The sequence below is a fragment of the Budorcas taxicolor genome, chromosome 3 (genome assembly GCF_023091745.1).
Source record: "Budorcas taxicolor isolate Tak-1 chromosome 3, Takin1.1, whole genome shotgun sequence".
Taxonomy (NCBI): domain Eukaryota; kingdom Metazoa; phylum Chordata; class Mammalia; order Artiodactyla; family Bovidae; genus Budorcas; species Budorcas taxicolor.
In genome coordinates, this window is record NC_068912.1 from 92,360,100 (window position 1) to 92,382,388 (window position 22,289).

The 22,289-nt window shown below is 41.4% G+C and overlaps 1 protein-coding gene and 1 non-coding gene across 3 annotated transcripts; both read right to left on the reverse strand.

The window, feature by feature from the left end:
• Nucleotides 1-2,183: 2,183 nt before the first annotated feature.
• On the reverse strand, nucleotides 2,184-22,210 carry LRRC42 (leucine rich repeat containing 42). Of its 2 annotated transcripts, XM_052637506.1 has the most exons (9): nucleotides 22,048-22,210; nucleotides 20,735-20,783; nucleotides 15,910-16,396; nucleotides 9,578-9,709; nucleotides 8,314-8,432; nucleotides 6,691-6,779; nucleotides 6,370-6,483; nucleotides 4,055-4,139; nucleotides 2,184-2,600 (listed from the first exon to the last, which is right to left on the reverse strand). In XM_052637506.1, exons 3-9 carry the CDS (start codon nucleotides 16,380-16,382, stop codon nucleotides 2,329-2,331), a joined length of 1,284 nt encoding a protein of 427 aa, XP_052493466.1. In that variant the 5' UTR covers nucleotides 16,383-16,396; nucleotides 20,735-20,783; nucleotides 22,048-22,210; the 3' UTR covers nucleotides 2,184-2,328. The 2 variants fall into 2 exon arrangements, with proteins under 2 accessions (XP_052493466.1, XP_052493465.1); XM_052637505.1 differs by lacking the exon at nucleotides 20,735-20,783.
• TRNAG-UCC (transfer RNA glycine (anticodon UCC)) lies at nucleotides 19,322-19,393 on the reverse strand. Its single transcript has one exon. It is a non-coding gene; the product is annotated as a tRNA-Gly (tRNA).
• Nucleotides 22,211-22,289: the final 79 nt, after the last annotated feature.

Below are 22,289 nucleotides of genomic sequence, written 5' to 3' on the forward strand. Positions count from 1 at the left end.
CTTAGTTTTTGGGTAACACTGGCTTCCCTGGTGGCTCAGACAGTAAAGAATCCGCCTGCAATGCAGGAGACCAGGGTTCAATCCCTGGGTTGGGAAGATCCCCTGAAGAAGGGAATGGCTACCCATTTCAGCATTCTTGACTGGAGAATTTCACGGACAGAGGAGCCTGGCGGGCTACAAACCATTGATTTATTCACTCTTGCAAACTTTATGTAGGTAAGGTGGCTTAAAGAGTAAGCTAAGTATTAGCAGAAATGAATCATTTGCTCAAAGTTCGTAGTCAGCAAGTGAATTCTAGAAACAAGAAAGTCTAATTTTAAAAATGCAAATCTTACAAGTTAAAATACACACAGAGATTACCTCATCTATTTTATGCTAGTCATAATTTCTTAACCTTCATCATTTGTTTCAGTCATTAAAACAAAGACTAGACTTCCATAACTCTACCTGAATGACTACAACGAACTGTTTGGATCAAACAAAATATGTATGTTTAAACGACTCACCAGCAAGGGAAAATGAGAAACTTGAAAGGAAAAAAAAAGCTAAAGAAAGTGAGATCTTAGTTTCAAAAGTACACTGTGTTTATAAAAGAAAAGTAATCAGATGTTGCTTTGAAAGATTTGCCCTCCAAAATGATCAGCATAGGTGGGATGTTTGATGAGTAATCAGGTGCCACTTTGTGCCACAACATTACACCACAGCAACAGGAGCCTGGTGATGGTGGGTGGTGATCAAATTAGATTCATGTTTGACTAACAACACACACTCAGTCTGACAAGTAAGGCTAGTTGTTTGTACTAGGAATCTGGCAAGGTGTGCTACCATTCACCCAAGTGATACATTAAAGCTCAACTCTACCTCCACAGCAACAGAAAACTGCACCGAATCTGCCTTTTCACTGGATAAATTTCAGATATCAGAGCTTTTGATACGACCCTAGGCAACAGGCAGCCACATTTACAAAGGAAGCACCTTGCCTTGCTCTGAACAGCAAATAGAACACGTCAGATCCAAGATCTAATTATATTAAAATCCTGGTTAAACTCCAGAGCATTTCCAGATGTCAAATCTGTGACACCCAGTTCCTAATTCCTAAGGTACTCTCTCCCTTCCTTTTACTAGCCAGCAAGTCTTGCTTTAAGCTCACCTTTACGGATGGAACATGATCTAGAGCAGCACTGTCAAACAGAAATACAATGCAAATCATGAAGGCAAGTCACGTACATTTTCTAGTAGCCACATTAGAAAACATCATTTTAACATATAATCAACACTGAAAAATGGAGATTATTTTTCATTCATACTTTTAGGTGTTGATTCTGATATTCAGAATGCATTTTACAGCACACTTCAATTTGGCCTAGCTGCAATTCAAGTGGTCAAGGGTGACATGTGAGTAGAGACCACTGTATTGGACAGTGAAGGTCTACAGCCTTGCTACTCCATGTGTAGCCCACAAATTAGAGGCCTTAGCATCATCTGGAAATCTGTTAGAAATGTTGACTGTCAAGTCTAACTCCAGATCTACTGAATCAGAATCTATAGTTTAAAAAGATCCCCAGGCAATTTGCATGTACAATAAAGCTTGAGAAATACTGGTTTAAGGAGTCATGGGTCTCAGGTTCTTCACTTGTCAAATGGAGGTGATAATCCTTACTTGCTAGGACTACTGTCAAGATTCTTGGTTTACTTAATAGACTTCTAATAGTTGAGATTTTAATGAATGGTAACTCTTATTAAAGAAGGCAATGTAATAGAAAGGACCTTAGAGCTGGACAGGATGGAATATAAATTCGGGTTCTTTAAAGCTCTGGACCTTCCACAACTCATTTGACTTGAGGCTGAGTTTTTGTAACTATTTAAATTAGGGTTAATACCTACCTTCAACAACTTACTGTTGTTGTCAGGTTGGGGCATGGCTCATGGGAGGCATTCAACAGTGGCTGCCATTCATATACATATTTATATGTATATCCTACTGGCTGGGCCAAACTAGAGAAGTAACAAATGACACTAAGCTGCCTTAGTTCACACGGCCTTCCATCCCAAAGCAAAGTGTTACTTCTTGTGGCTCCAGTGTATATTTCACAAGGAGACCCTAAGGACAGCAAAAACGTTTATTTGAAAAAATTACTATGTATTGAAAATATACATTAGAAATTATTACAGACTTCCATAGCATTCCCCTCCCCCACCACAAAAGTAGAAATAATCGCCTGCTATGCTAATGCCATAGATAAATTCAAACAAAAAGGAAAACATTATCAGCCCCCCTTCCTCATATGTTAGCAATGGAAGGGGAGAAGGTCAACTTGTATTTGCCAATCAATACGAATTTAGCAAGTCCCAGTCTTCAACAGCAAGACACACATATTTCTGCTTCGAAGACTGTGAAGAGCTGCTCTGTTCCTTCTCTGGCTCCTCGAAAGCTCTCTTCTTGCTCTTTGACTCCTGGCTTGACAGGGCTTCGTGTTTCAACAGTGGCCCATGGCAGTCTGCGGCCTTCTCTTTATAGAACTGGAGCTTCTCAGAAGAGTTCGTGTGGGCCTCTGTCGGGGGATACTTCCCTGGGGCTTCTGTTCGAGCCCGCTTCCCATCTGTAAGTGATGACAGAGGGAAGGGTGATGAGCTTACTATGCCAATTGCTAATGCCTGCCCAAGCCCAGAAAAATGATCCAACAGAAGTGACCAGAGGCCCAAACAGGGTGAGTCTGGATTCATTTTCCCCCCTTTTGTGTGCCTTATAAAGTAATTTACAGCATACGCACCAGCACAGGTTGAAGGCATGTACGCACAGAGGGTATCACAGATTCACAGTCAAATCTCAGATCTGCCACTTCTTGGATAAATGACCTTGGGCAAGCGACTTGTCTAAGACTCAGTTTTCTCAGACAGGGACATAAAACCCGCTTCATAAGGGTGATGTGAAGATATAAGAAGCAATATATGGTGCTCAGGACAATGCTTGGCACAGCAGTGAAAGCTCAAAAAGTGTCAGCTATCACTACTCAGAATCTGGACTTGGCTCTGTTCTTCTAAGGCAGCCAGGTCTGTAGCACAGCTCTAGCAAATGATACAACTTTATTCTCTCCCTTTTGGTATAGAATACATTTTCCCTATTCGTCTACTTTTATTTTCCCTTCACTTCAATTGTATCCTTTAACTTCTTTCAGAAAAAATGATGGTAAAATACACATAACATAAATTTAGCATGTTAACCGTCTTTGAGTGTATATAGTTCTGTGGCATCAAGTACATTCACACTGCTGTGTAAACATCACCACCATCCATCTGCAGAACTTTTTCAGCCTAGCAAAACTGAAACTTGGTACAGTAACTCCCAACCACCCCTCACCTCAGTCCCAACCACCATCATTCCACTTTCTGTCACTATGAACTTTGACTATTCTAGGAACTTCGTAAGACTCACACATCTGTCCTTTTTTTTTCTGGCCACAGCACGAAGCATGTGGGATCTTAGTTCCCTGACCAGGGATCGAACTGTGTTGGCTGCACTGGAAGCGCAGATTTTGAACCACTGGACCACAAGGGAAGCCCCAACATTTGTCTTCTTTGACTGGTGTATTTTGCTTAGCAGGATGTCTCTATAAATTTCACCCATGTTATAGCAAGTGTTACAATTTCCTTCCTCCTTAAGGCTGAATGATATTCCATTGTATGTAAATACTACATTCTGTTTATCCATTCATCTGTGATGGACACTTGCGTTGCTTCTACTTTTGGCTACACTTTAACTCCTTTTTAACGTTCTGAATTCTATTTTTGTATCACTGCAAATCTTTTCTGGAACACGACGGGATATATATAAACACATATGTACATATATACATACACTTAATAAGTTATGTTCCTGGTGCTGGTGCTCAAAGCTAAGTGTGAACTTACACTATAAGCCATGTTGACAGAGTATAAATCTTGGTGATCTAATTAAGTCAATGTGATCATAATTAATCTTCCCACTGAGTGAAGATGAACTAAGTGCCCAAATAATCTAAGGGCAAAACACTCCAAAGGAAAGGGAATTTCTCACAGAAGTGCTGAGCTGCTCTTCGAGACTCCAAGGTTTCTTGCGGCTTCACAGCTTCCAAAGTCACACGTTCCCATTGCAGAACAATCTAATAAAATGTATTTGGAAAGATGTGAATCCAAACAAAATCTCAAGTTTTTAATCTCAAGCTTTCCTTGTTCCCAACTCCTCTCCTTCCATAAACACAACCCCCCTGTGGTAATCTTACTTCAGACTACGATGAGTCTCTGTTCCAATCTACAAATAAATTGCATGTACTTTACTAAAATTTGAAACCTTAGTCATAATACTTTTCACACATCCCTAGGCCCATTTTCACACCTTAGACTATACCAACTGTAATTCAAACTCTTGTATGTGTGTAAAATAACCACATTTCCATACTCTCAGGATACTTTAGGATCCGTTTCCATTTTTTAAAACTGCTACAAATGTATTAATATTTTTATTATGTTACTACAAATTCTTTTGAAAATTTGGCTTAGTAAAAAATACACATAAATAAAGAAAAGTCAACAATTAATTAATATTTCACATATACCATAAGTAACAAGAACTTTAAATTCCACACTTCTCATTATGGTATGTAATGAAATAATCATAAAGACAGACAAACATTTGCAAGACACAGAAGCAGCACAACACATAGTTTAAGAAATCAGTTCCAGAGTTAGCTCTACCATTTACTAGCCAGGGGACCCTTGGCAAGTGACTTAATGGAGAAATTTTGAGACAGACATGGGGAAGTAAACGGACTCCTGTTAGATGGCCTCATTTTTCTGTGTCACCTGCTGAGAATGAGGCAGGAGAATGGAGTCAGCCTATAACAGTTTCAATAAGAGAGCAACAGAAGATAGATAAAGCACCGCTGCCACGTCCTCGGGGCCTAGCTGGGGCTGCATGGGGCAAGGCTGTGTGGAGCCTCAACTTACTTTCAGTCCAAGCTGCTAGCTATTTTACTTCACCCTTCGCTTTGCAAGAGAGGTCCTGGTTTCTCCATTTTAGAGATGAATAAACAGAGACCCAAAGCCGCCTTAAGTTGTATACCTATTGGGTTGCCGAGCCAGGACCCCAAATTCAGGCCTCTGACTCTCCAGCCTATGCTCTTTCCACCACGTCACCTGCTACCATAACCAAACCACTCCAAGCCCTTATATGACCATCCCATACCTGCCCCAAGTCCACCGGATGTCTCCAGGACTCTTTTAGCGCTACGAACTTAGTCTGACAATGGACGTATATAATGATTTCAGCATGTATTTTCTGGACAAACTTCAAAGTACTTCTGAAACACTGACTCATCAGCACTCCTTCTTGCTTACCTATTAGGAAGTGATGCTATCATGAGGTGGCTGGATAGTTCCACCACCATGCATCACAGAGTGCAGCCAAGGAAGGATCCAGAACAAAAAGCTCAGTGGGTCCTCCAGGCCTCCTCCAATCAACACTGGTTTAAAGTATCTGAAGGAAACAGGCACCAACCACAGGCAAGCTGGCACCTACTGGTGCTTGAGTACTTGGTTACCTTCTGAGTGCCTACTTTAGTCTGAACCCTACCAACTTGAGGAAGACCATCAAGAAGGTAAGACAGCATCAAAGGGAAGTTCAGCGAAGAAGCTGAAAATGGGAGGGCTCAGTCTGCTCAAACTAGCATGGTCTGATCTGGAAATATGGCCTCAACATGTGCCACCAATGTTTCCACCAGTACACGAAGGGGATCGGCTTCAATAAGTTGGACTGTGACCTTCTCTGAATGGGTCATCCAAGACCTCTACCTTCCCAGAAACAATGCTAGCTCTCTATACACAAAATACAATTTTTAAACTTAAGAAAGAAAGAGAATGGGAGCGCTAAGGATTAAAAAAAAAAAAAAGACATTTCCTTACTATGGAGACTTAAGAAATTTGCCCCCTACATGGGAAAGAGTCAGACTTGAATTTTCATCAGCGTAACTTGTTCTCTTTTTCTGGTACACACACAGCTAAGAGAATCTCCCCTTCTGAAGTTGGATCATACTATGTTTTTGCATAGCGAGCAAGAATTCATTTATTTTCTGAGTCACTTATAAGAAGGCATTTTCTTCTAGGTCCAATAAGGATGAAGCAGTCTAGCGACCAGAGCATGAGATGTAAGGACTAGCACCTAACAACTTTTCTCAAGTAACTGGGTTAGTTACAAGTCATCAGTGTCTCGAGTTTGACTGAAGATGACAGTTCAGCCAAAGAATACCAAGAGGGTTAGCATCTATTCGAGTGTTGAATAAGACACTTGGAATTTATGACACCATATTAACTGTAGGAGAGAAAAATCTGCCTTACCTGATCAGCCCAGCCCTCTGTCTTGCAGTTACTGTGATCAAATTCCTTCAAAGGGACTTTGGAGTGAACGAGGCCGATGTGGGTCTGAAGCTTGTGTTTGACAGCTTTGACGTCCTAGTAACGGAAAAACAGAACACGGATGGTCAACACATTCAGCACAGTCAACACAATGGTCAGCACACACATGGTCAACACTCAACTTCTTCTCAGTAGGAAATAAACACTATCACAGACACCAGTCCTTTTCTGAATGTCAATTAGCAGAAGCAAGACATCAAACTGTATGTTTGTGAAAGTAAGAGAAGGCAACAGAAATCCTACCTTGAGTCCCGTCCCAGAGATATCTAAGCAGTTGAGTTTTCTAAAAGAGAAGAGGTATCCAATTCCTGCATCTGTTATCTCAGGGTTACCTAGATGTCAAAAACATAGGTGGTATTCTGTTACGTTTATATGCCAACAATAAGCTCAAGAAAAAAGGCCAAACGATACAATATTGAGAGAACAAACTTTTCAGAGTAAATTAAATATGGGAATCTATCTTTCCTATGAAGAGCCACATGAGATGATCCTTAAGACCTTTTATAGCTCTAAACTTCCTAGGAGTTGGGGTTTAGCAGAGAAATTAATGAACCAGATAGCTACTCCAAAGGGTTTAATTTGGAACCACATAAAAACAGCATATTTAAAACATGTATATTAAACACGTATATAAACAGGTATATTAGACTTTGTTCATAGCCATTTCACCTCCAAAGTAAAAGATTTTAATAAGATTTTCAAGGATCCTGAGACACGAAGACTGTCACTGTCTTAATTAGCATTAAAAGAATTATCTATGTTTGGCTGTGCTGGGTCTTTGCTGCAGCACGGGTTTTTCCCCAATTGTGGCAAGGTGAGGCTGCTCTGGTCACAAGTGTGCGGGCTGCTCAGTGCAGTGGCCTCTCTTCTCTGGAGCACAGGTTCCAGGGCATGCAGGCTTCAGCAGCTGTGGTACACGGGCTCAGGAGCCGTGGCCACCGGGCTCCGGAGCACAGGCTCAGCACCTGTGGCACATGGGCTCAGACGCTCGGCGGTATGTGAGATCTCACAAACCCGTATCTCCTGCACTGGCAGGTGGATTCTTTACCACTGAGCCACCAGCGAAGCCCTGCATTTTTTAAAACCAATCCTTTCTTACATGGAATCTTCTCATATCAGAGAGAACTGCATTTAGCACTGGGTCCTCAAGAGGATGAGCACAGTGCTGGCACACTGCAGACACTCAAAAAAATATCTGCTAAATGAATATCCTTCCCGGGGAGGAAGGGAGGGCGTCATTATTTTCATCTTACAGAAGCCAAAACCAAGGCTCAGAGAGTTTAAATAACTTGCCCAGGGGCACACAGCAGCAGAGCAAGGAGTGTCCTCTGACCTCAAACGCCTGCTCTCGCTACTCTTTTGACACTGACCATCCTGTCACATATTCAATACATGCTCAGTTAAATCATAACTGATCTTATAATCTTTCTACTACTGGAATCAGTATCTGGTTCATCTTGAGTAAGCGTCAAAATTGTGAATTTATCTAGATCTTCACCAAGCAATTACTGATAAAAATGACCTAGCTGACAGACACTATCAATCAGCAACTCAAAGGTAAGTAAAGATGAGCCACGTGTCCTCTATGCTGCGAATATACAGTGAATATGACCTCTCTGCAGAGAATAAGCGGCATGAGTGAATCCATACGGGCTTTTAGTGCCCTACAGAGTCGAACCACGGCAGGAAAGGTGTCTGGCCAGGAGAAAACAGTCTCCGGCTTTAGTCCTGCTCTGCCACTAACTTGTTGGGGCACCCAAGAATCACCCCTCAATTTTATCAGCTCTCAGATAAAGGGGAAGAACTAGATGATTTCTAAGTCCATTCTTCCAGTATTAATCATCTATAACTTCTAACAGAACTTACAAGATAAATCTAATAACGACAGATTTTCAAGGCCTCTTTTCATCACTCGAACTGGCGCCGTCATTTTCCGCACCCCGGCATCAGATAAACAATTATCCTTCAGGCGGAGTTGAGTTACACTAGGAAACAAAGTCCATGAGTAAATTACTTAAAGAGCATTTGAGAAAATCAAGTTATGAGAATGTTTTCATAAACTTTATTTAAAAATGTATCTTCTAACCCTTGCTATTTCACACTTAATGCATTTAACAGAATTAAAGATCCTTTGATGCTATTTCAGTTACTATGTGAGGGTTAACTTGAGACCAAAGCAGCATGTAGTACTAGCCTCAGATGGTAGAGGGCACTAAAGGTACATGGTGGAATGAGGTAAGCAGGGACTTCATTAAGATTAAATACACTTGTTACACACAAAAACTGCATTCTTGACAAATGTTGTGTCAAATTCTAAATGCTGGGACAGTCTGCTAAAGAACTCCTATGAGAATCCTCCATATAAAGCACAATTCTTTCATTCTAATATTTTATAAATCCAATTTTCAGAATGGATTTATAAGGTATAGGCACAAGGCAATCCATTCAGCTAACCTGTAACTGGTGAGTTAATGTGTTCCACTGTCCCACATGCAAGAAATCCAAACTTTTTATCAACCTCACATAAAAACACCTTTCTACAGGGCAGTATGTCGGTGTCACTTCCTAGGCAGGCCTGAGGGAAAAGATTAGACTCAGGTTTGTAGTGCTTTTGTCCTTCTGGGTATTTATGAAACCATAAAGGAATCCATCTGGCCTTCTCTTTGCAAGCCAGACTGAGATCAGTTGGACTATTTATGAAGGGTGTGAACTGGGTGATTTCTTTAAAGTATGGTTCTTGAAAATAATTTCTATGGCTGTCTTTTACTAGTTCACTTTTTAAATGATTTACAGCTCAATGACAATTAAAATAGAAAATGATACTGATCGCAAAAATTATATAACTTCTCATCTCTTGCTAAAAATAAATCAAGGCAAAATCATTTTTCAACCCAGGCAGTGTCAAGTACTGTATGTCGAAATAAATTTTATTTAGATAACCTAACCTACTGACTTACTTTCCTGAGTTGTCCAATCAACACTGCTTGTATCAAGTAAATGGAGATTGAAAATGTTTTAGAAAAAAAAGTTAGCAAATAAACACAGGACTGGGAAGTAATTAACATCCTTCCCACTGGATCATCCTTTAAAAAACAAAACAATTCATTTACAAATGGTGGTAGGTCAATACCTAGACAGGGCTTCATTGGTGAGATGTTCTAGAAGCTCATGCTCATCTCCAAGCTTGCAACAGGAAAGATCCAGACAGGTCAGCTCCCGGAAAGACTTAATCTCCTCGAGTTTTTCTGAAATCACCAGGTATCTGTGGGGCATGGACAGCAATCAACAGCTTTTCTTTTCCTTCTTTTAAAACATCACCATATGTGGCTTTGTAATACATCAACATTCCATCAGGACAAGATACTACGTAACAAGCAGACTTTACTGATTACTGTATAGGTATAGATTATAAAAACTTTAAATAAATACATAAAAACATAAAGCAAAGACAAGACACAAGAGAAAATATCTCCTTTGTTAGAAGTCAGAGTCAACACTTGGGGTCAGTGTTGGGACTTTTTCAGAGAATTTCCAAACTTTAGGATACTCACAATTTTAATCACTCACTCTTTTAAGGTTGCTTTTTACTTAATGCCAAATATCTAGTGCTTTGAAAACTGGAACAGGCCAAGAATTCTGGATTCTAACCTGTACACGTCCAACAACATCCCACATTGAAGATTCGTCACATCAGGTTTTACCCTTTCTACTTGTCTGAGTAGCTGCCCACTCCCCGGTGCCACGGTTAGCCTGCTAACTTTACTCCAAAGTTATGTGCAGCATGACTACGACAAGAACTCATTTCAAACTAGGTGGTTATTAAGACAAACCTGTGAGCATGAACACTTTAATTACACTGGGCACCAGGCCATACTGCTATCGTGGAGTCTCAGAAGGCCTCTGGAGAGGAAGAGAAGATTAAAAAGACACTGCTGTGGTCTCCGCCCTGCTCTCTAGTTGTCCATCTATTTCATGTGAGGTCAGCAAGAAAAAATGAAAAAGGGATTAGAAGTGACAGGAAACAGGAGAGGAGCCTAAAAAAAAAAAAACAGGGAAAGGGAAACGCCTGTGGCAAGAGCATGCCTTTCTCATCCATTTTCCTCATAGATGTCTAGAAGTTTTCATAGTGAGATGGTTCACTACAATCAGTGGGCTTATACTTAAGTGTTCACATTTCTCTTCTGTCACCAGGATCATAATTATCAAAAAGAGCAGCTGAATAATCCAAGGACAAGAAGGGCCTCAGATCTATTTTCTGCCTACTTCCAAACAGAATAAGATACATTGAAGCTACTTTCGATCAGAATAAGATACACTGAAGCTGATCCCTAGTCTGACTGCCAGTACAGATGGCCTGGGGCATTGATACCCCCTCTAAGCTGCCTGATGACAGAGCTCAGCTGGGTACACAAATGAGCCTTATTTACTCAGACATATTTTAATTACACTGTAAATAAAGCTTCTGTTTTCCATCTTCCAATCACAGAGTTGAAGTGGGTTAATGGGGATTTGGGGGATTAATGGCAATTAGAGAAAGGAAAACACATCCTTTGATCAATTAACTAAAAGATTTTTAGCAATTGTGAGACATGGGTTATCTGGGAAGGACACAAGGATGTATAACATGATTCACAAACACTACAAAAATCAAGATTAAGAAACGAAACGTGCAAAGCCACAAACACTACTAGATGCTTATCTAGGACATAAATGAAGCTCTAGGGTCTTGCTGAAAATTAATCTTCCAACTTTCCCTTTAAAAAGTTCAGAAGAATGTAATGGAGAAGCAACAGAAAGAACAGTTTAGTGTCAGACCTGAGTTTAAATTTTAGCAAGGCTAATTACTTGTATGATTGTAAGAAAATTACTTAACCTCTGCCAAGTCTCAATTTCTCTAGCTAAAAAATGGAGCTGATGATTATTTTCTTTAAGGATTATTAAGAAAGTTAGAAAAAAAAAAGTTTCAAAAGTAAACACCATCTTACAGGCCCTCATTAAATGGTGTGTGTGCTTGTACTCAGTCATGTATGACTCTATGAGGCCTGCCAGGCCTCTCTGTCCAGGGGATTTCCCAGGCAATTAACACTGGAATGGGCTGCCATTTCCACCTCTAGGGGGTCTTCCCTACCTGGGTTGAGTCCGTCTACTGTGTCTCCTGCATTGGCAGGCATATTCCTTATCACTGAGGCACCTGGGAGGCCCCATTAAATGGTAGCTATTATAATTACTTCAGTTACAACGGGTGACATTTTAAGGAAAACATACTTGCCTCCTGTGACCATCAGTGGGATTAAAAATCAGAGGGAAGAGAGCTTTTACAGGTTGAAACACATAGACAGTTTTCTCCTTTTAGCAGGCAGCTTTGTGACCCAACCCCGAACAGCAAGCGCCTGCACTTAACCAATTACCTTATTTTTCAATGCTGGTAAAACCTTTGTTGCTGCAGCTTCAGCTGGAAATTGCAAATGCAAACCCAAATCTCCTGCCCTCTTCCTATTTCCCTTAAAGGATTCAAAAGGAGAAGGGAAGTTTTCAATCACAACTGAAAATCCTACCCTTGTATTTGGATAAGACAGCATTGTCTGATTCCTTATTCGGAATTGTTGCAAAAAAATGAGTCAAGAGATTGTTAAAAATGTTTCTTATATTTTTCTGATTATAAGGAAAACATTCCTTGGAAAAAAACTAAAATCTAGAAAATTATAAGGAAAACTAAAACCAATCTCAATTCCATTATCTAAATTACATTTCAGTGGGTTCCCTCTTTTCCCCCCTATATATGCAATGCATATAAAATTTTCTATTTTTTCACACACACAATTGGGATCATATATGGAATTTTAATTATTCTTTTTCATTTGTTATATAATGAACATTTTACCACATCATTTTAAATGATCTTTGGATATTATCTTAACAGTTACACGATTACTTAATTTCCTATTATTGGATATTCAGCTTCCAGGTTTTCACTGTTACAATACTACATTGAACACCCTTATGTAAAGTATTTCTTCTCATATTTGATTATCACATTAGAAATTAGAACAGGCTCTTAATAAATGGAGTTACTGAGTCAAACAAATGATACAGATATTTTTAAGGCTTTTGCTACATACTGCCAAGCTGCTTCCCAGAAATGCTACATAATGTGCTCGTTAGATGTGAATGAAAGTGCTATTCTCATCCAATTTGACCAGTGGAACTGTATGCAGACATCACATGGGATAAAAAGCATTTTCCCCATTGTGAGGATTACCTAAGCTATAATGGTAAATGGAAGGAAAAAGCAGAATACAAGTTATAGAGTATATTCACAAATGTACAAAGATACATTATTTGAAAATGACTACCATGAATGATCTCCAGTATTCTTGCCTGGGAAATTCCGCGGAGAGAGGAGCCTGGCAAGCTAGGGTCCCATGGAACTGCAAAGAGTCTGACATGACTTAGCAACTAAACCACCACCACCATGAGTGATGGAACTATAAATTTTACTAAACAATTATATGTTTCTCAAATAGTACGTATTTGCCTTTATAAAATAATTTTAAAACAATGTTTGTATCATAACTATTTTTCATTGTTCTAATGTTTCCACAATGAACATAAATAACTTGGAATAAAAAATGAAGGAGTAAAATGTACTTTTTCCCTTCTTTTTATCATATGCCTCTTGGTTCAGTTCACTCAGTCGTATCCGACTCTTTGCGACCCCATGAACCTCAGCACGCCAGGCCTCCCTGTCCATCACCAACTCCCGGAGTTCACCCAAACTCATGTCCCTTGAGTTGGTGATGCCATCCAATCATCTCTTCCCCTGTCATCCCCTTCTCCTGCTGCCCTCAATCTTTCCCAGCATCAGGTGGCCAAAGTACTGGAGTCTCAGCTTTAGCATCAGTCCTTCCAATGAACACTCAGGACTCATCTCCTTTAGGATGGACTGGTTGGATCTCCTTGCAGTCCAAGGGACTCTCAAGAGTCTTCTCCAACACCACAGTTCAAAAGCATCAATTCTTTGGTGCTCAGCTTTCTTTATAACCCAACTCTCACATCCATACACTGGAAAAACCACAGCCTTGACTAGATTGGACCTTTGTGGACAAAGTAATGTCTCTGCTTTTTAATATGCTTTCTAGGTTGGTCATAACTTTCCTTCCAAGGATCAAGTATCTTTTAATTTCATGGCTACAATCACCATTTGCAGTGATTTTGGAACCCCCAAAAATAGTCTGACACTGTTTTCCCATCTATTTGCCATGAAATGATGGGACCAGATACCATAATCTTAGTTTTCTGAATGTTGAGCTTTAAGCCAACTTTTTCACTCTCCTCTTTCACTTTCATCAAGAGGGTCTTTAGTTCTTCACTTTCTGCCATAAGGGTGGTGTCATCTGCATATCTGAGGTGATTGAGATTTCTCCTGGCAATCTTGATCCCAACTTGTGCTTCTTCCAGCCCAGCGTTTCTCATGATGTACTCTGCAAAGAAGTTAAATAAGCAGGGGGACAATATACAGCCTTGGTGTACTCCTTTTCCTATTTGGAACCAGTCTGTTGTTCCATGTCCAGTTCTAACTGTTGCTTCCTGACCTGCATATAGGTTTCTCAAGAGGCAGGTCAGGTGGTTTGGTATTCCCATCTCTTGAAAAATTTTCCAGTTTATTGTGATCCACACAGTCAAAGGCTTTGGCATAGTTAATAAAGCAGAAATAGATGTTTTTCTGGAACTCTCTTGCCTTTTTGATGATCCAGCGATGTTGGCAATTTGATCTCTGGTTCCTCTGCCTTTTTTAAAACCAGCTTGAACACCTGGAAGTTCACGGTTCACGTATTTCTGAAGCCTGGCTTGGAGAATTTTGAGCATTACTTTACTAGTGTGTGAGATGAGTGCAACTGTGTGGTAGTTGTAGCATTCTTTGGCATTGCCTTTCTTCCGGACTGGAATGAAAACTGACCTTTTCCAGTCCTGTGGCCTCTGCTGAGTTTTCCAAATTTGCTGGCATACTGAGTGCAGCACTTTCACAGCATCATCTTGTAGGATTTGAAACAGCTCAACTGGAATGCCATCACCTCCATTAGCTTTGTTCGTAGTGATGCTTCCTAAGGCCCACTTGACTTCACATTCCAGGATGTCTGGCTCTAGGTGAGTGATCACTCCATCATTGATTATCTGTGTCGTGAAGATCTTTTTGTACAGTTCTTCTGTGTATTCTTGCCACCTCTTCTTAATATCTTCTGCTTCTGTTAGGTCCATACCATTTCTGTCCTTTATTGAGCCCATCGTTGCATGAAATGTTCCCTTGATATCTCTAATTCTCTTGAAGAGATCTCTAGTCTTTCCCATTCTATTGTTTCCTCTATCTCTTTGCATTGATCGCTTTTGGTTAGCCTTGTTTTAATGGTCATATTGATTGTGCATCTTAATAGTAAGCCACCTTTTACCTTTTGAATGACAAAAATTCATATAACGGTATACTTACTATATGCTATTTTAAAAACTACACATATTTTTGGCAAATAATTGTGAAAATATGTGAAAGAGCGAAGTGCTTAAAGGTGTGAGCACTGTACTGCATTTGTATAATGAAGAGGAGAGCTATTAATGCATGGGTATGCACAGAGTACTTCTGGAATTATGTAAAGAAAACTGATAACAGTAGTTGCCTCTGGGAAAGAGCAAAGGAGAGAGATGGGAGCAAGGCTTATGTTTCACTTTATACCCTTTTGTGTTTGTGTTTAAGTCCTTTTCTATGTAATTTTTTTCAAGTTTTTCTTTTTAATTGGTAGATGCCTTGAAAGTTATTTTACATGATAGTGGTATAAAAAATTTAAATAAGTCAATAAAAGTATATGAGCAAAGGCAATCATAAGAGAAAACATATGCTCTGTTAGAAAATAGACAGTGGTTCTCGCGTTAGGACCTTACTGAAAATTTCCAAACTTTAAGACACTTGAAATTTTAATCACCTCTTCTTTGAAAGCTGCTTTTTATCTAATGTTCAATATCTTGTGGTCTGAAAACTGGAACGGAGATGAGAACTCTGGGTACTAATCTTCACCTCCCTGAGAGTATACCAAGAGATATCTGGCAGATCACATCTTGTCTTTCCTATTTTCTCCTATTAGAAAAGTTGGTAGATGAGTATTTTCTATCTAATGAAAGAGCTGTGGCAATCAACTAATTCTTATAAAGTGTTTTCAAAATAAATTAATTAAAAAACAAAAACACTAACAAAAACAAAAAACAAAATAAAGCTAAGTGCTGTCTGGGAGGGTGAGGGAAGGGAGAAAGACAATGATTTTTCTCAAAATGGCCTACCACTTCATGTTTGAAAATTCTAAACTCAACTGCTGTTTTTAGAAGGGGGCTTTGGGGAAGCCCCCAAGCCCACTAAGTCCCAGAACCTGACAGAATTGACACACCCAATAAAATACTCACTATCATAATCAGAACACCCACCTGTTTCGCAAACACAAGGAGCAAAGCACCAGACTTCCATAGGCCTCAGTGAATTTCTGTAAAGCCCTGAGCCCCGCACCGGGCTCCGTGAATTTCTGTCTGGCTTCGGCAGCAGAGAACAGCTTTTCAGCAATCTGCTCAGGGAAGCCAATAAGGGAATCAATGTGGTCAACATTGTCAGAGATGAAGCCCAGGACAAGGCTGAAGAGGGATTTGGCAGAGTACCGAAGATTTCCCTCCCGGGTGTATGTGAAGATGAAATGATCAGTCTTCTCTTTCTGTGCAGTGTCATCTTCCCTGTTCATGCAAAGCTCCACAGAAAAGCCTTTGGGAAACAGTCTGAAAGGCCTTGGCTTCTGCAGGCTACTCCTAACGTCATCCAAGGCCAGATTGACCATGTGCAGTTGCCCATTTTCTCGCACGTAGATGGGCCCTGAGTCCAGATGGTTTTCTGAGTTGAGGTAGTAAGACATTGCCTTGGTTGTGACTGTAAAAGCAACGTACAAGGGAAGAAAACCCAATTAAAATACCATCTGTAAAATGTAACTTTGCCATGCTATGCCCAGAGCTTTATAAACCTACCAGGCAGGCCCTCTGGCTGCTTTGGGGAAGCAAAGCTTACCAGTTGCCTGTGAACCCTGGCACTGGAGGTTGCCTGTTTCCTTGACCTGGAATGCCCGTTCCTACTCTTCCCCTTTTCTCGTCTGTCTGGTGAACTGCTATTAATCTTTCAAAAACCAGCTCAAATCTCATTTCTAAAATTCATTCTAGGGTTTCCCTGGTGGTTCAGTGGTTAAGAAACTGCCTGGCGAGGCAGGGGGCATGGTTTCAATCCCTGTTCTAGGAAGATTCCACATGCCTCAGGGCAGCTAACCCATGCACTGCAACTACTGAGCCCACATATCCTACTCAGTCCATGCTTCTCAAGGGAGAAGCCACCACGGTGAGAAGCCTGAGCACCACAATGAGAGAGTAGCCCCGGCTCGCCACAACTGGAGAAAAGTCCACTGAGCAACGAAGACCCAGCACAGCCAAAAATAAACAATAAATAAATAAAGTTCACTCTAAGAGAGTGATCATAGAAGTGGACGACAGTCACTGGCAAGGAAAGTCACAGTAGCACAGCTGACAGTAGCGAAACTGAAAAGGATCCCAGTGTCCAACAAGGGTGTTGTTACATAAACGTTACATCCACACCATGCAATGTTATGCACCCATCAAAATGATAACATTTTTACTGACTTGCAAGTTACAAAGATTAACAGTAACATGTAGAATTTACTATTTGTATTTTAAAATGTTTTCACACAGAACAAAGGCTAAAAACTAATAACTCCCTTCCTTGCTACCCTGGCACCTTCCACACATTTCTTTATTACACTTGGCTCACATTTCTGCTACTGATTTATTTCTAGGCATGTCCTGCTGATTTGAGCTCCTTGAGAGCAGAGATCATGTTTAATTCATTCACCCTAACATAGTGCTTTGGCATGTAATGGTCCCTGAGTAGACAGTCATGGAACTAAAGTTTACTCTTTTACAAAACTTTACACAGAACACAAGGAACACATTTTTTTTTTTTTTTTTGGATCCACAAACAAAGACCTCCATCACAAGAGCTAACTAAAAGCTATTAAGCTGAGATGCTAGATCCAAGGGCTAGAATAGTTAGCTCTCATTCCTTAATTTCTTCAGTTAACTGGCACTGCTGAGATAAGGCAAAATATAAAAAACAACAGGATATTTATGCAATCATGTGGATGACATTTTATGCCCAAGTACTAATTGGAATAAATATTTGCTTTCCTGAGGAACGGTGAGATTTCAAAATATTTGAGAAATTGCCACACTAAATAAAATGAAGTATGATTATCACTGTTACAATTTTTAGTTAAAATTTAATATAATACAGGTCAAATAGCTGCTATTATCTCTAAAAGACGGATTGACTTTTAGAGTGAACCAACCTAGCTTTGTCTGCATTAATGCAGGGCTAGAATGTAGCTCTGAATTCACCCACTTAAGTGTCAATCAATCAAGTCAGTGATCAAAAATGCTGACGCTGGGAAGATCAAACAGTGATCCTGTTGCAGGCATCAGTATGATCCATGTTTCTCCAGAGGATAATTATGCGTGTAAAAGTACACCAGAAAAGAGGGCCCTGCCGTGCCACGCCCAAGAGCCTCCTTCTTTCCTGCTCATCTTATGCTTTACTCTCTGGCCAAGCCATACTACCCAGGTTAAGTTGGCGGTGTTCTCTCGTCCCACTGGCCTTTGCACATCCTGCTCCCTTTGGCTGGAACATCCTTCTTAGCTTCCCTGACCTAGCTGATTCCTAGTTCTCACTAACAGCTGGCTCAACCACATCCCTCTTCTGGGAAAACTTCCTAACCCCTGCACTAGTGCACATGTCTGTCTCGTTTTTCCAGAGCACCAATGTCTCTTTCTATATAGCACTTAGCACTGTGTACTGTCTGTTCACTTGTTAATATTTCCAAAGTTGTAAGCTCTTTGAGGGCAAGGCACTTGTTTGATTCTTCTCTCTTTTTTCAGGCCAATACAATGCCTAGCTTGAGTAAGCCCTCAGGAGATATTTGCTGAACCAAACGAGAGGAAGAGTGAGACCTCAGAAGAACAGACTTAGGGCTCTGAGCTGCAGGGCCTGCTGATACTGTTGCTAGGAGCCAGCTCCTCTTCCAGGCAACAGCTGCAGGCTCCTCCCCCAACTTGCCAGACCCTTTTGCAGGTGGTAGAAGCAAAGAGGATGATGGGAGTATACTGTTACTGGTACTACCAGGGATGGGGGGAAAAAGAATCTAAAAAACAGAAGAAAAAAAACATCCTGTCACGGTGCCAACTCTCATAACCCATATTCTTGCCAGTATTCAGTGCCTCTGCTAAGGTGATAATTTTACTTATTCTAAGCTTTTCTTCCAGGAGTAAGCACGTGGTTCCTTCAATCTCACAGAGTTTAATCCTAATGAGGAGACAAAGAAGATCCCCTCTGGTCTTCTCCTCTGGACGCGAACATTCATAGTCTTTCTCTACCTGTAGACCTGGAAGTAGATACCAGGCACAGCCCCACGTAAGAATGACCTGATTTTAAAAGTGGAAAGACAAATTCTATGGAAGTTAACACAAGGATCAGCACACTATAAAACCCCTGGCAATGAAACAGGGTCTGCCCATATGTAGCACCCCTAGCCATCACTCCCAACAGTGCCGCCCACAGAGTCTAGGGTAAAACAAATGGATGAATGGAGGACCACTTCCGGCGAAAATCAGACAACTGATTCCATCCAGCAGAGGGCACAAGAAGTCGGGGACCAAAGTGAAGATGCGAACCCAGGATGCCAAAAATCCCAGCAGCTTCTGCTTCCACGGATTTTCTTTTTTCTTTTTTGGATCTTAGTTCCCTGATCAGGGTTTGAACCTGCGCCCCTGCATTGGAAGTGCAGAGTCTTAACCACTGGACTGCCAGGGAAGTCTCACATGAATCATTTTCAAAACAGACATAGCTCTGGCTACATTTTACCTTTACTTTTTTACTTAAATTACTCATGAAATGCTAGTTCTCCTTCTAAATGATGAAAAAATCAAATAATTCCTGAAGAGTAAAACCTACATCATTTGTCCAGAGATGCCAAGGGCTCTCTGTTCTTCAACTATGGTACCTAAGAAACAGAACATGATCAGGAAATTCCAGGGACCTTTGATTTTTACTACTAAAGTTGTGCATCTTGCTCCCAACAAGGAGCAAGCTTCCTAAGAGCTTGTGAGGTACCATAAAATGATCTAAGAATTATATTAATGTTTAAGCCTTTCAAAGTTAAGAACTGAAAAGGCAAGAAAATTCCAAAGTTTCTGTAACTTGGCTCTGCTTGTTCCTGGCTATTATACAGAATGGTCTATTATAAGGGAGCCCCTCAGGAGACAGAGTCTGTTCTATATCATGGCAAAAATCCTACACGAACTGGAAAATTCATGTAATTAGTATGTGAAAGAATAACAATGTTCAGTGAAAGTCTGTATTAGCTATATTTCGTATTAGAGCAACAGAATAACAAAGTAGCCTCTGATAGTTTTCCAGCCTGCCTCTGGAGAGGTGGTTTTGTAACCCATACAATCTCACAGAAAACTATTATAATAGTACATGTTCTAGTATTTGGTCACCACAAATGAGCCAAAGTTACCATGAACATGTCATTTCATCAAATGAATAAAATGTAGCCTTACTACATTAAAAATTCAGTTCTCTACTGCCTCTTTGAATAAGAGGCAAGATAAAATAAGTGATAACTAAACATGACTTTTTAGAACTTGAAGCCAGTTCACCAAGCAAGAACCATGACTATCCAGTAGAGGGGACTGGAAAGATGGAATCAGGGAAGCAGACTACAGGAGACAATTAAAATTGTGAGCTGAGCCTACAGTTATGCAATTTGAAAAGAAAAAGAAGAAAACACCTAACTTTAGTAGGTAAAGTAAGACAGCAATCTCTCAGAAACAATAAGCCATAGCAAACTATGATGATAATAATAGTGGGTGTGATAGCTCCCACTGTGTTGCCAAGCACGGTTAGGTACTATATTAAATGCAATTCTCAACAATCCTATGAGGTAAGGTTCGCCATTTAACAAAGGGTCTCAGAGACTAAAAGTAACTTAAGAAACAGAACTAGTAAGTGGCAGGGCCAGAATTCAGTCTCAAAGCTGTATCACGCCAAAGCTCAAGCTCTTTCCACTACATGATGCTGTCTCTCAAGAATAAAAATATGACATCAGCTTTAAGGATAAAAAAAATGTTAAAAATTAATCTCACCCACCTGTTTGAGCCCTCTGGTATTCACTGACTCAAGCTGCGGAGGGGGGTGGCTGAGAGAGGGCAGAGATAAAAAAAAGTGGCCATCTGAGCAAAGAGTTGGTGGGAACTGAGCCAGGACAGTAGCTGCACAGAGGCTTCCCCTCTCTTCTCTCCCAGGGCAGAAATTACCCATGTCCACACACCAGGAAAGCATCTGCCACCCCATGGCCTGCATCCCAAGGCTGCAGACACCCTCGGTTTATTTGAAAAGGCAGCATTTTTAAGCAAACATAAAAACATGAACGGAAACTAGTTCCAAACCACCAATGACCAAGTAACAATCTTAGGTTTATTGTTCTGGATCACCACTATTATTCAATTCTCAATTCATTTCTTTTGTTTTATAACTTGCACTTGCCCACCTGCCTTCTCTCCCATACCTAGCTCCTTATTTGCCTCTTAGGAGAGGCCAATCTCTCCTACATCCTGATATCTGACAGTTTTTCTACCTGCCAACTGTAGAGCTTCTCACACAAAATCCAATCTCTCCACCAAAAATCCTAATCCTCTCCTTTCACCCACTCCCAACTCCCCTGCCCTCAACTCTCAAACCTCACGCCCTTCCAATCTTTCCATGATCTTTCTGAATGTGGCTCCCGGTGGCCCAGATCCAATCACACCTCCACCTGGCTCTCCCTCCTTCCACCGCACCATTCCACCCCCACCCTCCCTAACCCCCTGCACTCTTTCTCTGTCTTTTTATCATGTAGCCTTCCCTTCCTCCCACTCTCTGAGATTCCCTCTCCTGGGACTCCAAACTCTCCATCTTTTCCCTCCTCTTCTGCCCTCAACCTTCAAAATCTCCTTCCTTCACGACTCAATGTCCAACTTCACAGTCCACAGCCCCAACTTTTCTCCCCTGACCCCAAACCCCACCCTCTCTCTTATTCCAATCCTAGATCCTTTACTTCTAGCACTCCTCAAATCCCCTTCCCTCTCCCCCTCCCCAGTACTACAATTCTCCATTTCTCTCTAAATTCCCAGGCGTGACACTCCCCAAGTGCACCCAAGCTAATCCTGCTCCCTCTTCCCACCCAGGCCCCGAAAGAACCTCAATTCTCACACGACCCATACCCTAGCCCAGCATCAACTCCACCCTTAAACCCATCTCTGACACCCCTAGATCCTCACCCTCACACCATTCACCCAACCACACCCCAGCCCCGACCCTCTCGGTCCTCCCCTCCCCTCTCCCACCCCTCCCTCAAACCCCACACCCGCCCCCACTCGCAGCCCCGGGATCCGAGAGCGGCCCAGCCCGCGGCCGCCACCTACCTGTGCCCCTCTCTGGGGCAGCCAGCGGCAGCTCCTCTGTGGCGGCTCCCTCCTCCTGCCGCGCGGCTGAGGCGGGGAAGCGGTTCCGCGCCCCCAGCACAAAGCTAGGGAGGGTGGGACGCTGAGTGGGAGCGAGTAAGGCGGGGGCTGGGGGCGACCTGGCGCCGTGAGACCGCGGGGCCGGCGGGGGCGGGGGGTGGGGGGCGGGAAGACTGGGCAGGGGAGGTGCGCCTGCGCGAGAC